The 14627-nt window shown below is 37.4% G+C and overlaps 2 protein-coding genes across 2 annotated transcripts in view; one reads left to right on the forward strand and one right to left on the reverse strand.

The window, feature by feature from the left end:
• Positions 1–10722, forward strand: part of LOC101470431 (synaptic vesicle glycoprotein 2B) — a 48573-nt gene extending 37851 nt beyond the window's left edge. Inside the window, exons 14-16 of the mRNA XM_076886177.1 lie at positions 231–431; positions 1248–1407; positions 7239–10722. Coding sequence (XP_076742292.1) covers positions 231–431; positions 1248–1407; positions 7239–7422 — 545 coding nt within the window. The 3' untranslated portion in view covers positions 7423–10722. The remainder of the gene's footprint in view (positions 1–230; positions 432–1247; positions 1408–7238) is intronic.
• A 783-nt stretch (positions 10723–11505) lies between these two features.
• The window catches only part of LOC101464801 (aminopeptidase N), a 41797-nt gene continuing 38675 nt past the window's right edge, over positions 11506–14627 (reverse strand). Inside the window, exons 20-23 of the mRNA XM_004556213.3 lie at positions 13704–13871; positions 13179–13319; positions 11996–12077; positions 11506–11910 (exon numbers count right to left, since the gene is read on the reverse strand). Coding sequence (XP_004556270.3) covers positions 11746–11910; positions 11996–12077; positions 13179–13319; positions 13704–13871 — 556 coding nt within the window. The 3' untranslated portion in view covers positions 11506–11745. The remainder of the gene's footprint in view (positions 11911–11995; positions 12078–13178; positions 13320–13703; positions 13872–14627) is intronic.

A 14627-nucleotide genomic window follows, 5' to 3' on the forward strand; every position in this document is an offset into this window, starting at 1 on the left:
ACTACTAATATAGACAGTTATAGACAGTTTTTCCGGTTTTTGTTTTTTTATTTATTGTATTTATAGCAGTATTCAAATGCAAAAACAAGTCAATAAACCTTTTAGAGAGGTGTCAGTTAATGGCTCTTGTAATTTAGTTCCAAAAACATCTGCAAACACAAAAGCCATTTAAAGTATATTAACACTAATAAGTAAAGTATATTATATAATAGCCTTTCTACTCTCTGTAGACCTGTGGGAGGCAAAGTTTATTGACTGTAAGATGGAGAACACCACCTTTGAACACAACAAGCATGGCTGCCACCTAGATACTGCTAAGGAGAATGATGTCCTCATCTACCTGGTCAGCTTCCTAGGCAGTCTGGCAGTGCTGCCAGGCAACATCATCTCAGCTCTCTACATGGAGAAGATTGGCAGAGTAAAGATCATAGGTAAATTATGGAAGTTTGTTTGTAAAGGAGTTAGGAATGCAGTCAAGGAATATTATGTATATCTTTCATATTTTCGTACCGTATGTAATGTTGTAGAGCTTGTATTTTGTGTTGTATTTATTGCATTTCTGAAAGTTTCTGAGAGTTTCAAATGGGCTTCCTGGTTAAATAAAGGTAATAATAAGGTGTTTTAGTTGTCATCTGAGATTGCGTTTACCCAGTTTTAAGACCTCCTCCCATATGGAAAAGAAATAGTAAAAACATATATGATTTACTCATGAAAGTGGCCACTTTCTCATTACTTTCATATATTTTTTTAGTAAGTATACAAAACATACAAGTTTCATTATATAATTTTTCAAGGGATCTTATATGTGTTTTCACTCTTGTATGCTTTTCATACAAGTTTCACACAAGACAGATAAAAACTTTATAAGATTTATATATATCTTTTCCATATGGACCAGATTCTTTTTTTTTATTATTATATCCTGATACATTAAACTTTAAATTTAAAGAGGGTATTTTCTTTTTACAGGGAGTGTAAATCTGTGAGTCTGCATTTCAGTTCATAGTTTCATTGCATACCTGTGGTGGCATTCAGAAGCAATGTTGTGTCACTGTCCAAACATTTCTGGACATAATTTCACCTAGCTTTACATCTATATTTGATTATCTTATATAGGCCATAACTTCATATTACATTATTTTAGAACTTATGTTATAATGAACTCTTAATGCATTCTATAAATATGTTGCAATTTATTAAAAAATACTGATTCTACAGGATTCATTACAAAACTCTGATCTCCTTAGGTGGATCCATGCTGATTTCAGCAGGCTGTACATTTTTCCTGTTTCTAAGCTTCAGCCAATCAGCAATCATTGCACTACAGTGTCTGTTCTGTGGTGTTAGTGCAGCTGCATGGAATGGAATTGAAGTGGTGACTGTGGAACTGTATCCAGCTTCAAAGAGGTACCAGTATTTTTCTTCTTATATATACACACACACGTGTGTGTGTGTGTGTGTGTGTGTGTGTGTGTGTGTGTGTGTGTGTGTGTGTGTGTGTGTGTGTGAAAAGTACATTGTAGCTAAAAACTGAAGACATCAAATATATGAAGCAAGATATATGGAATTATGTAGCAAGATTAGATTCCTGAAAGTAGCCACCATTTGCTCTGTTGACAGAAGTGATAGAACTGAAAATCAGTCGCTCTGGAAAATTTCTAAAACTTTGAATGTCACTTCTTGAGTCACCTCTGCTGCTAAGGATACATTCATGTGAGTCACCAGCCCCAGAAATCGCAAGTTAACAGCACCTTAGATTAGAGTCCAGATAAATGCCACACAGAGTTCCAGTAGCAGACCCATCTCTACTTTAACTGTTTAGAAAAGACTGCACAAGTCAGGCTTTTATCAAGTCTTTGTGTGATGCAAAAGGTGAACTGATGGTCTCTACATGTATGGTTGCCACCGTGAAGCATGGAGGAGGAGGTGTGATGGTCTGGGGGTGCTTTGCTGGTGACACTGTTGGAGATTTTTTGAAAATTGAAGGCATGGCTACCACAGCATCCTGCAGCAAATTTCCATCCCATCCAGTTTGCGTTTAGTTGGACCATTATTTATTTTCCAAAAGGACAATGACCCCGAACACACCTCCAGGCTGTGTAAGGGCAATTTGACCAAGAAGGAGAGTCATGGAATGCTGCGCTAGGCCAGCGTTCCCCATGTATATATATATGTATACACATATATATATATATATATATATATATATACACTAGGGCTGCTCAATTAATCGAATTTTAATCACGATTACGATCTGGGCTTTCAACGATCATTAAAAATGACTGAGCCGATTATTAGCCCCTCCCTCATTTATCCGCGACACCTTAAAGGCCGGTCCGTGAAAATATTGTCGGGCATAAACCGGTCCGTGGCGCAAAAAAGGTTGGAGACCGCTGATTAAGAGGACCCGAGGGAAGCTCGGAAAGCTAAGCAGAAGTTATTTGGAGAGGAGAGTGACTGCTGTTGGTTGAAAAGAGAGGTAAAAAAAAAAAAACTTCAGTGGTGTTGCACACTATTTTATATTATTTTTTAAAGTCATTGTTAACCCTTTAAATCCGGTCAGAGCAGCACGCTCCGTTTTGTGTAACTATTTTTAAATCCCTGTAGAATCTGAACCGCGTAAGCTAGCGCAATAATTTGTTTTGCATATGAAACCGGAGGAGTTGTACTTACATCTGATGCCATCAGCTTGTCCTAGGTCACGGTTTCCTTCCACATATAGCTTTGCAAAAATTGCATAAAAAGCGCTTGCAGGAACAAAAACATAATATTCCAGAAACACGCTTTGCCGATCCGATCAGCTGTTCATAACACTTCCCACAGTGAAACAGACGTCAGCGCGAACTGTCGCATGTCCGCCATTTCCTGGCCGAAACCGGAAGTGACGTCATTTTCGCGGAAATGTAGTTTTTTACTTGTAGACCTTAAAAACCTCTACTGGTCATGTTTGGCTTTACTGAATAGTTTCTGGGATGCTTAGAACTCGAATTACACTGCTGGAAATAGTTTATTTTGATGCACATGCTGTTTTCTTTGCAAATTTGCATCATAGGATTGTGTTTTTTTTGTTTTTCCTGCAGTGTATATAAAAATTGGTGTATCTCCAAAATAAAACTATGGAGACACTCAAAATAAATTTCCTGTTGTTGTAAACTATTTTTTGCAACTTTTTTGTATTTAAAGTTTTGAGGGATAAACCTCTTAAATTTCTCCAAGTAGAAATATATGTAAAAAAACAAAACAAAAATGATTTTCAATTTTTTTGTAGTTTATTGCACTTTTTTGCAATTAATGTAGTTACTATGGACTTAATGCATACATATTATTAAAATATGGGCTATAACAGTTATTTAGCAACTTGAAATGCTCCCACAAATGGCACTACAACATGTAAAAAAATAATATAAGCTCTGGCGGACTTGGTTCTATAGTAGGTCTTAAAGGGTTAAATAAATATCGTCAAATAATCGCGATCTCAATTTCAGTGAAAATAATCGTGATTATCATTTTTGCCATAATCGAGCAGCCCTAATATACACACACACACATACATATATATATATATATATATATATATATATATATATATATATATATATATATATATATATATATATATACATATATATATATACGTGTGTATATATATATATGTATGTATGTATGTATGTATGTATGTATGTATGTATATATATATATATATATATATACGTGTATATATATACGTGTATATATATACGTGTGTATATATATATATGTATGTATGTATATATATATATATATATATATATATATATATATATATATATATATATATATACGTGTATATATATACGTGTGTATATATATATATGTATGTATGTATATATATATATATATATATATATATATATATATATATATATATATATATATATTAGGGGTGCAACGATACACAAAATTCACGGTTCGGTTCGGTTCGATACTTTGGTGTCACGGTTCGATATTTTTTCGATACAAAAAAGTGTTCATGCATTTTTAATTTGTCATTTATTAAAATTATAAATATATATTTTAACTCAAAAGTACAGTTTTTAAATTTAACCCTAACCCTTGTGCGTGTTTTTTATTTTGACAGCGAATGCGCACCTGCGGACCACTTATGTGCAGCCCTGGTTATTTAGCTCGTCATATTGCAGCCACAGAAATTCTTTTGTCCATGAAACCATAAAGCTGCACTTTCTTTTTGCCTTATAGTCTGATTTGTCATAACTTCTCCGTTTTGTGGTAAGCTTTTCTTTGGCTGTCACTTCTTCACCCTGACCTGTCTTATTTGGCTCAGCAGAACTGAAATGCTTTTACACACGCACTCACATAAGCTCAGCGATTCTCTGCACGATCAACCTCTCACATGTTTAAGCTGCGGGAGATTTCACTTGTCATGTTTGCATAGTAAGCTAACGATTAATAAGACGATGTCAGAGGAATTGGTGCACAAATTATCATCACTCACAGATCAGTGCTGTCGCTCTCTATACACAAGCGCAAATTCAAACGCAATTTCAATATGTCACATATTGACAGTGGCTCACCGATGCCAATGACATAATTACCCAGCTACATTTCCGAAAGAATGCAAAAGCATTGACATATATTTTTCCTACAATAGCCCGACGGGCAGGGAAGAGATAGATTTTGGTAGCCCGACTGAAAAAATCGCTAGCTCCGGGACGTCGGGCTAGCGATATTGCGAGCCCTGTATCTGATTGAGGAATCACTCATCTTTGGAAAAGAGAGTTTATTACAGAGAAATGTCTCTTTCCAAAATAAAAGCTATACTATCCGCTTCTTCTGGGCTATATTCTCAGCAGCATAAGGAGAATCATGTGCTAACAGCTGTCTAAATGACTCGGCTAAAGTTAGTAGCATGCTTGCTTTTTTTTGTCTGCTTCCACTTGTCTTTGCACTACGATGATGTCGGCGTAAATGTGCAGTCATATTCGTTGTGTTCCCGCTAGTGCTTTCAGGTTAATCTCGTTGAAATTACCTTAACGCCACAACACGGCAAATCTCCGTTAACGAGCTACCGCCGATCACTCCGTGCATGGGGCTAGACGGCCAACACGTTAATGAGCTAACTGCGCTAACACACTAGTTCACACCAATGTAATTGAGCATTGCATGGCACATCCAACATACTGTTTTACTTTAGTCCATGACTCGCTTACCTTCAGGGTCATACGTCACATGAAAACCAAAATAATTCCAAACGCCAGATCTGAATGACGTTCAATTTGCCTGTTGCAAGGAGAGCTTAACTTCTGTCTTGCTAGCTTGCCCTGCGCTCTTCCTTCTGACTATGCTGTCTGTGTTGAGCGCTCAGTGGATCTGCGCTCGACAGTGCAGCCTAGGCGGAGTAGTCGAACACAGATTCACTGAGCGCTCAACACAGACAGCATCGTCAGAAGGAAAATTGATAAAATAAATTACAAATGTTGTATTGTTCGATACATATGCGTACCGAACCGAAAGCACTGTATCGAACGGTTCAATATCGATACGAATATCGTTGCACCCCTAATATATATATATATATATATATATATATATATATATATATATATATATAGATTTAAAAAAAAAAAAACACCCAGCACGTCCCTGTGGGCGGTTTATCCTTCAAGCTCGGGTCCTCTACCAGAGGCCTGGGAGCTTGAGGGTCCTGCGCAGTATCTTAGCTGTTCCCAGGACTGCGCTCTTCTGGACAGAGATCTCCGATGTTATTCCCGGGATCTGCTGGAGCCACTCGCCTAGCTTGGGAGTCACCGCACCTAGTGCTCCGATTACCACGGGGACCACCATTACCTTCACCCTCCACATCCTCTCGAGCTCTTCTCTGAGCCCTTGGTATTTCTCCAGCTTCTCGTGTTCCTTCTTCCTGATATTGCTGTCATTCGGAACCGCTACATCGATCACTACGGCCGTCTTCTTCTGTTTGTCTACCACCACTATGTCCGGTTGGTTAGCCACCACCATTTTGTCCGTCTGTATCTGGAAGTCCCACAGGATCTTAGCTCGGTCATTCTCCACCACCCTTGGGGGCATCTCCCATTTTGACCTCGGGACTTCCAGGTTATACTCGGCACAGATGTTCCTGTACACTATGCCGGCCACTTGGTTATGGCGTTCCATGTATGCCTTGCCTGCTAGCATCTTGCACCCTGCTGTTATGTGCTGGATTGTCTCTGGGGCATCTTTACACAGCCTGCACCTGGGGTCTTGCCTGGTGTGATAGACCCCAGGTGCCCACCTTTGAAGGTGGGGGAAACCAAGTGTTTCGAGCAGACTAATTACATGGTTTCATTATATTTACAAAAATCTTTAAAAAGCAATAGATATATATCTATATATATATATATAGATATATATAGATATATATATATATATGTATATGTATATATATATGTGTATGTATATATATATATATATATATGTATGTATGTATATATATGTATGTGTATATATATATGTATGTATATATATGTGTATATGTATATATGTGTATATATATATATGTGTATATATATGTGTGTGTATATATATATGTATGTATATATATAATTTGTTTTGGGACAAAAAAATATGGATCAGTGCATCTGATGAGAAATTCCAATTCCTAAAACCACAGATTACAATATCCTCATATCACATATCCCTGACCACTTGATCACATTATATTAAATTCAGTAGGTAAACATAAAACATTAAAATATTTACTTTTGAAAGTTTCATTATTCCAAAGACTTCTTTTTTTAAATCATTTATTTCTTCTTTTTTTGTTGTTGTTGCTCAAATATGCTGCTGGGATCAGATTTAAAATGAGCCCGTGTTTTTTAATCACTTTTTTTTTTCACTTGCAACTAAAAAATGTATGTGAATTTTTGAATTTTTGAAGTTTTGAGATCAAAAAGTTCCTGAACTCCACCTATTAAACCATAGATCAATAATTCTGTATTTATTTATTATTTATGTGATTCATCATTGGATCCGTGTTCACATTTCTTTATTTTTTTTAGGATGATTTATGTATAATATTGTTTATGTGTGAAAAAGATTGCACAGCAGTCTTGAAAAAACACAAAACCATATTTTTTTCTGTTTGGACATTAAAATGTTAAGAAATGAAAAGTCTTGGTGACAGCTTTATTTTCAATAAGGCTGCTTCAAAATGTCATTCTGTTGTCACTCTTTTCTCTTAGAGCAACAGCTTCTGGTGTGCTGAATGCTCTGTGTAAACTGGCTGCTGTTCTCAGCAGCTCCATCTTTGCTAGCTGTGTGGGAATCACCAAAGCCATCCCTATTCTACTATCCTTTACTGCGCTGGTGTGCGGCGGCCTTGTGGCCCTCAACCTGCCTGACACGCAACAGAAAATTCTCCAGTGAAGTGATACGAGCGTGCTGAGGTGGGAATGAGGGGGGTAAGGAAGAGGCCAAAACACATCTACTTCTTGTTGGAGGCTAATGAGTTTACCTTGACTCTGAACTTAAAAAAAGACAAGACTTGGAACAACTCACAACTGTTCATTAGAACAATTTTTTTCAGGTTGGAGGTTTTAGACCAGGAAAAAGCAGGTTTATGTTTTTCTGTATTTCTGTATGAGTCTTTATTGATGCCATGAATCCACTAAGGCAGTTGACATACTAACCATTTAATGATTTGTTTGACTTACGTGGACAGATGTTTTTTGAATGTTTAAAGCACGCGCTGTAACATATTCTGTCTTCCTACCACTATTTACATGCATGTCAGGGTAAAAAAAAGTGTTATCTGTAATTTGCACCTTAAAAGTTTTTCCAACACTTTTAGCAAATAACCTGCTTGAAATCATGGGACAAAAAACTGAATAAAGATTTTCCGATTTCAACAAACTCTACCTACAAACATGTAACCCAAACTGTTTACACCATGCCTTAAAGCTTATACATAGTGACTTCACATTTGTGACTACATGTGGTTAAAACTGTAGTGACTTAAGGCAGCAAAGACAGACTTGGGTAAGCTCTGTTATCAATATTTCATAGCTTAAAAATCTGCTTTAGCTTTTCTTTATACTAAATAAATAAGCTAGTCCTTGTAAACAGTGGCTAAATAACCTAGCTTAGCAAACTAGCCCCAGACTGTAACAGATTTTATGTGATCAGTGTGATTAAATCACATACTTCTACATATTAACGTCAAGATTAGGTTTTGATGACAGAAATGTGATGCTGTTGCTCTGTGAATTTTTGCAGGGGTGATCTCACTCATTCCAGTTCCCACGTGTCTTTATGTCTTGTAATGTTAATACTGTTCTAGTTTGGATTTTCACATCTGATAATACTGCACTTGTCTGTATATGTCATCTGTAATACACAATCAGTTAATTCACTGGTGATTCTTAGTTAAACTGAAAATATTAGCAACATAAGTGAAATCCCCTTTTCTGAAAGTTTATTTTGTTTTGAACTGTTGGTGTCAGTTTTAAGGCAGTGGGATATGGGGATCACTATTTTCAAATATTTTTAACCAGATGTTTGACTGATTCATTGTGAAAATAACCTTCAGATCAACCTCTTAACATCCAGTATATTATTGAAGAACCATCTAGGATTAGGGTCAAGGACAGGAGTAGACTTTGGTAACTTGCATGTTTTTTAAGAACTGTTGCCTCTTTGGCCCACCAACACCTGTAAACAGAATTAAGTGAATAACTGTATGGCACAAATGTATGCAACATTATATGAAATGTAGTACCTTCCAGTTTCTGAAAATGTACTTGTTTATTATAAGGATAAAATACAGCCTTTAAAAATAACCCTCATTGTAAACTTGTTGTTTTTAAGAGATTAATCATTAGCAAACAGTAATTGTGAGACTGGATGAAGCAGACAAATTTATTTTATTGACCTGCAGGACAGAGAACATTTGAACTTACATCCCCTAGACTGAAGAAATACATAACCTTTAATAGGATCCTAACAAGAGATATATTGGTCATACTGAAAATGTAATATTTAGGAAAATGGTTCTTCAAGCATTCTGCTTGGACACCTCTTTGCACTAACCTCTTTTTAAAAAACAATTGGATGATTGTTATTGTTGGATGGTCATTCTTGCAGCATCAATTCACCTGCAGTTTTTAACAGCTCATTGCAATTAACTGAGATTGTCACGATCCTGGGTTTTCTGACCCAGCGGTTTCAGTTTCTTGTGTTTTGTCATTTTGTATTATGGTTTTAGTCCACCTTGTTAGTTTAAAGTTTAGTTCTAGTCCCTAGGTTGTTATGTTTAGCTTTTGGTTGTTAGATTTCCCCGTGTCGTTGGTCCTGTGTTCCCTCTGTGTATCTGCGTTCATATAGTTCTCAGTTCCTATGGCTTGTTTCCCCTTGAGTTTTATTCCATGTTTCCACAGCCCATTATGCTCTCCCTGTGCTCTCTCTCTCCCCTCCGGTCTGCCTCTGTGTCCTTCCTGTGTTACGTTTAAGGCCCACGTCTTGGGTCAGTATCTTCAGTTCCGTGTCCCCCCTGTCTTGTTATGTGTTGGTCCTCAGCTGTGCTGCCCGTGTGTTCCCACGTCTCTCATTACCTTCTGTGTGTCATCCATCAGTGTTGTGTGCGTTTCCCCGTGGCCTCCCTGTGCCTCCCTGTGCCTTAGTTCATCCCAGTGTAGTTTTATATTGCCCTTTGCCATTCTGTTAATAAAGCTGTGTTTTGAATTTATCCCTGCGTGTTGTTAGTCCTGCCTTTTGGTCCTCTCCTGCCAGCACACAGCCGGTTCCTGACAGAGATGCTTATGATCAGTGAATATTGCAGTCACATTATTTAAAGTTAATAGAATATTTATCTGTGTATTGAAGTCCAACATTTGGTCTTTTTTGATGTTTCCGCATGAGTACTGTACTGGACTCTACTGGATTACTGTCATGTGCTGGGTCTTTTGACCCAGCATTTTGAGTTTCATGCCTTTTTGTATTATGATGTTGTTTGTATAGTTTAGGCTTCAGTTAGTTCTGTTTGAGTTCTCTGTTTCCTTGTTTAGGTTCCTCCCACGTAGGTGTCTCCCCCACTATGTTGGTTATAGTGCCGTGCCTTCAGCGTGTGAGTCTGTCATGTCCCTTGTGTTTAAGTCTCCCTCGCCCTTTGTGTGTCTCAGCGATGTCTTTGTCTCCCTTCGTGTCTTGCTCCCTCTCTCCCTCTGTCTCCACCTCTTATTTACATGTTTGCCCTTGTCTGTCATGTGTGTTCTCCCTAGCCATCATGTTCTCTGTATTTGTTGCTTATTTATGTCCATGTCTCATCTCCAGTTTCTATTTCCCTATTGCCATGTCAAGTGTGTGTGTCTTGGTCTGCGTGTTTCCTGTTTTATGTTCAGCGTGTTCAGTTTGCTTCCTCCTGACTTGTTATTATGTTTATTCGTCCCAGCTGTGTTGCCCGTGTGCTTCCTTTTCCCTCGTCACCCTCTTGTGTATTCCTGTCTGTATGAACTCTCATGCATTCATTGTCAAGTCGTCTGTTACGTTTATGCCATGTTATCAAGGTTTCATGCTTCCAGGTATTTACGAATTCTCACCAGGTTTATGGTTTTTCATGTTTACTTTCTTGTTTCCACAGTTTAGATTTTTGTTTAGTGTCGTATTGGTTTGCCTAGCCCTTTGTTTCATACTTTTTATCAAACACAATAAATGTCTTAGTTTCAGTTAAAATTGTCCTATGTTGGGTCTTTATTTCTCTACTCCACATGGTCTGCCAATGCAGACCTTGACAAAATCAATACAGTGGAGTACAAAATATATGTGACCAAAGCTGTGTACTTTTATTTCTCTCTCTCTCTGACCTGAAGACACTTTGCTAGGTAAAATCTAATCTGCTGGTTGACTTCTCTTTCTTACAATTTTCACCTTCCTAGTTATTTTTTTTTTCACTCATACGTATTCTGGACTTAAAATGAATGAAGGCATTGAAATGAACAGCATTACAACAACATGTTGTGAGAGAAGGCAAAAGTCACAGCAAATTTTGTCCTTCTCTGAATACGCAGCAGAAATCTCGCAGTGGAAAAAGTATTGCTTATAAGAGGTTCCCTTCATCAGTTACTGAAAAAAGAAAATTGCTGTTCTAAGAGATTAACGAGACAGAAGGACAGGCCTGAGGCAAAGACCCTATGGCCTGTATTTGTATAGCGCTTTACTTAGTCCCTAAGGACCCCAAAGCGCTTTACACTACATTCAGTCATCTACCCATTCACACACACATTCACACACTGGTGATGGCAAGCTACATTGTAGCCACAGCTGCCCTGGGGCGCACTGACAGAGGCGAGTTTTGAAGTTTATAAAAAGTAAGGAAGACTTGTTCACCATTAAAATCAGACTTTGTCAGATCCCATAACACATCTATGAAATACATTTTTTAGTTCTGATGTGAGGATATCATCAAATCTGATATCTATCTAAAATAAAATGGGTAAAATGTTTTTACAGTTTGGTTACATTTTAGTTTATTTGCATTTGTCAGTCAGTTTAATAAAGGGATCATCTGAGTTTATTATTTATTAAAACACATCTCATATACAGTCAAATCAAATTTAATTTGGACAGACATCTTTCACTACTTTATTACTGCATGCTGTTTTTCATTAACACCAGTACACCAGTAGTTTATAAAATTGTCACTCTTTTTTTCCAGAAAAAAACCAAAACAACACTAAATCTCCAAACACACCTTTGTTACTGCATTTGATCTCCGTTCTGACTGTTGAACCAGTTCAGGATTTCCTGTTTGTTTGTCTGCAGCCACTTGATGTTCATTCTGGTCCTCTCCAGGGCCTGATCTACAGCCAGTGTGGCAGAACCAAACCCTGTTGCACTGTGCGCCTCGACAAACTCCTTCAGCTGTGAGAGAAATCACAGGAAAAGACTTCAGACAAAAGCTTAACATTTAAAAATTGGTTTTGTATTGTACCTAATCAATGTATACCTCCTGTAGTTCAGCAGGTGTGGAGAACCTCGCTGTTACCCCAGTGATCATAGAAGCAAAGGAGAAAGAGCCCACGCCATATCTGAAAGAACACGAGAATGCTTTATTTCACAGATTCTTGGAAGCTTTGCACACATAAAATTTGGCATATTTACAGTTGTGGTCAGAAATTAACATACATTCATGGGAATGAATACCATGGTTTATTTATGGTTTATTTTTTAGTTTTATTAAACCAAAGCCAAGTTACAACTGTATACATTACGATCATCAGTGTGGTAAGCAGGGAATAGAACACGGAGACAACCAGACAGACATGCGGAAATAGAGAGGAATCAGAAAAGGGAACTAACGAACTATAACAAAAGCTAGGCAAGGGCCTAAAGCATGAAATAACAAAACTCAAAAGGAACAAATGATAAAACAATTATCAATTCAGTTCAGTTTTATTTATATGGCACCAAATCACAACGAAAGTTGCCTTAAAGCACTTTATATTATAAGGTCGAAAAACTTCCTTTTAACAGGAAGAAACTTCTAGCAGAACCAGGTTAAGGAAGCTGAGCCTGGTCCATTTACTATCACCAGCTGAGGTGAAAGGGGGAAGACGGGACAAAGACATGCTGTGGAAGAGCGCCACAGATTAAAATGGAGTGCTGGATAAACACATAGTGAGTGAAAAAGGTCACTGAAGAATAGGGATGGGTACCGGTATCCGGTGCCATTATGGCATTAGAGAAAATCCAAAGTAAATTCAAACTTGTATACCCTTTTTAAAAGTCATTATAGAGCTATGCTGTACAACCATTTCCTGGAAAAATAAAGTTACTAGAAATCATCAAGAGCCACAAATTACCATAATAATCATGCCCCTGTAGACTTCTGACCACACCTGTACCAGCTCAGGTTTTGAACCCTCCTTTACTTGGCATATAACAATCCATTGTGACTTCAATTGACCGTATTAAAATATTCATTCAGGACTTAAACTGATGGTTGATAAATGCTTTCAGAATAAAAGAAGTGCTGATTATTATTTTGTCAATCAAAAAAGGGTAAAAGTATATTTTAACAACCTTATGCTACTGTACTAAAATTCACACTCCATGTTGATGTTTTCTGTATTTTCAGTTATTGCTCCACCTCACACATGCAAATTATTTTTTATCAGTGTGATACTAACTCTGTGAACATGTATTCCCAATGGTTTCTGACAAAGTCCCAAGCCAGCTTTTGTCCTGCTCTGTTGCTGGCGACAGATGTGATGACACTGGTGGCATCCTGCTTCCGGATGATAGTGGAGTTTAAAGTGTAAGACAGATACCTGTGAAAACAGTTAAAACAAGAAATGCACTTACTAAAGCTCCTTCACCTATGTTTATTCTTGGAGTCTCTGCTGTATCCACACTCAACTCAGTGTTTCTTAAAAAGTTTAAAGCTACAATAGATTGCAAAAATAGTTTCAGTTTTTATAATGAGTTCCTTTATAAGTTTTTTTTTATGGGAGACAATACTGCTTTAAAAAACAGTTCTTTTCATTATATCAGTTTGTTAATTCTAAGGCTTTAACCCAAGGGGCTTAAAAAAATCTGCTTTGTTTGTTTGCAAATTCCCTGACTTGATTTATGGGCCACATAAGGGATTTTCTTACTGACTTGTTACATCACTATATGTTCCATTTATTTGTGCACAGGAAGGACACACATACCTGTTTAGCAGCTCTGTGTTGTTTGTGCAGGCCAATGCAAACATGAGTTTGTTGGCCTCATTTGCTACAGAAGCAATCTTAAATTGTGACCATCCAAACTCCCACTCAGCCTCATCACCTGCTGCAATGGCACTGCAGTACACCACTGAACGCAGGTTGGGGTGGATCCTGAAAAGGTTACAGTTAACACACTGCTGAGTAAGTATCTTAAAATACATCCTGTTAAAAAGACTCACTGTTAGACTCACGGATTTCTCACCAGTGCTTCCCAACCAGTCTAACCCAACTCGTCACACTTGTCGACTAGTGAGTTGACATTTCCCATCAGAACTGACGGCAAAAATGGCGTGTACTTCTACTTACTAGCCTTTAGACACCACATATTACTGAAGTTGAGGAAGCCATTCTGAGGGTGACGAACAAGGGCTAAGAAGATTATCTCTTGCGGACATTACTTTTCCCAGAGTTGTGCACATCACGATATTTGGAAAATACACATTTAAAACTGAACACTCTCTCAAGAGCTACTCATACTTGCTGCCACTCAATATGGTGAATTATTTGAATTTGAATGATTTCAGAGTTATTTACAGTGGGGCAAAAAAGTATTTAGTCAGCCACCGATTGTGCAAGTTCCCCCACCTAAAATGATGACAGAGGTCAGTAATTTGCACCAGAGGTACACTTCAACTGTGAGAGACAGAATGTGAAAAAAAATCCATGAATCCACATGGTAGGATTTGTAAAGAATTTATTCGTAAATCAGGGTGGAAAATAAGTATTTGGTCAATAACAAAAATACAACTCAATACTTTGTAACATAACCTTTGTTGGCAATAACAGAGGTCAAACGTTTACTATAGGTCTTTACCAGGTTTGCACACACAGCAGCTGGTATTTTGGCCCATTCCTCCATGCAGATCT

The sequence above is a fragment of the Maylandia zebra genome, linkage group LG7, assembly GCF_041146795.1.
Source record: "Maylandia zebra isolate NMK-2024a linkage group LG7, Mzebra_GT3a, whole genome shotgun sequence".
Classification (NCBI taxonomy): domain Eukaryota; kingdom Metazoa; phylum Chordata; class Actinopteri; order Cichliformes; family Cichlidae; genus Maylandia; species Maylandia zebra.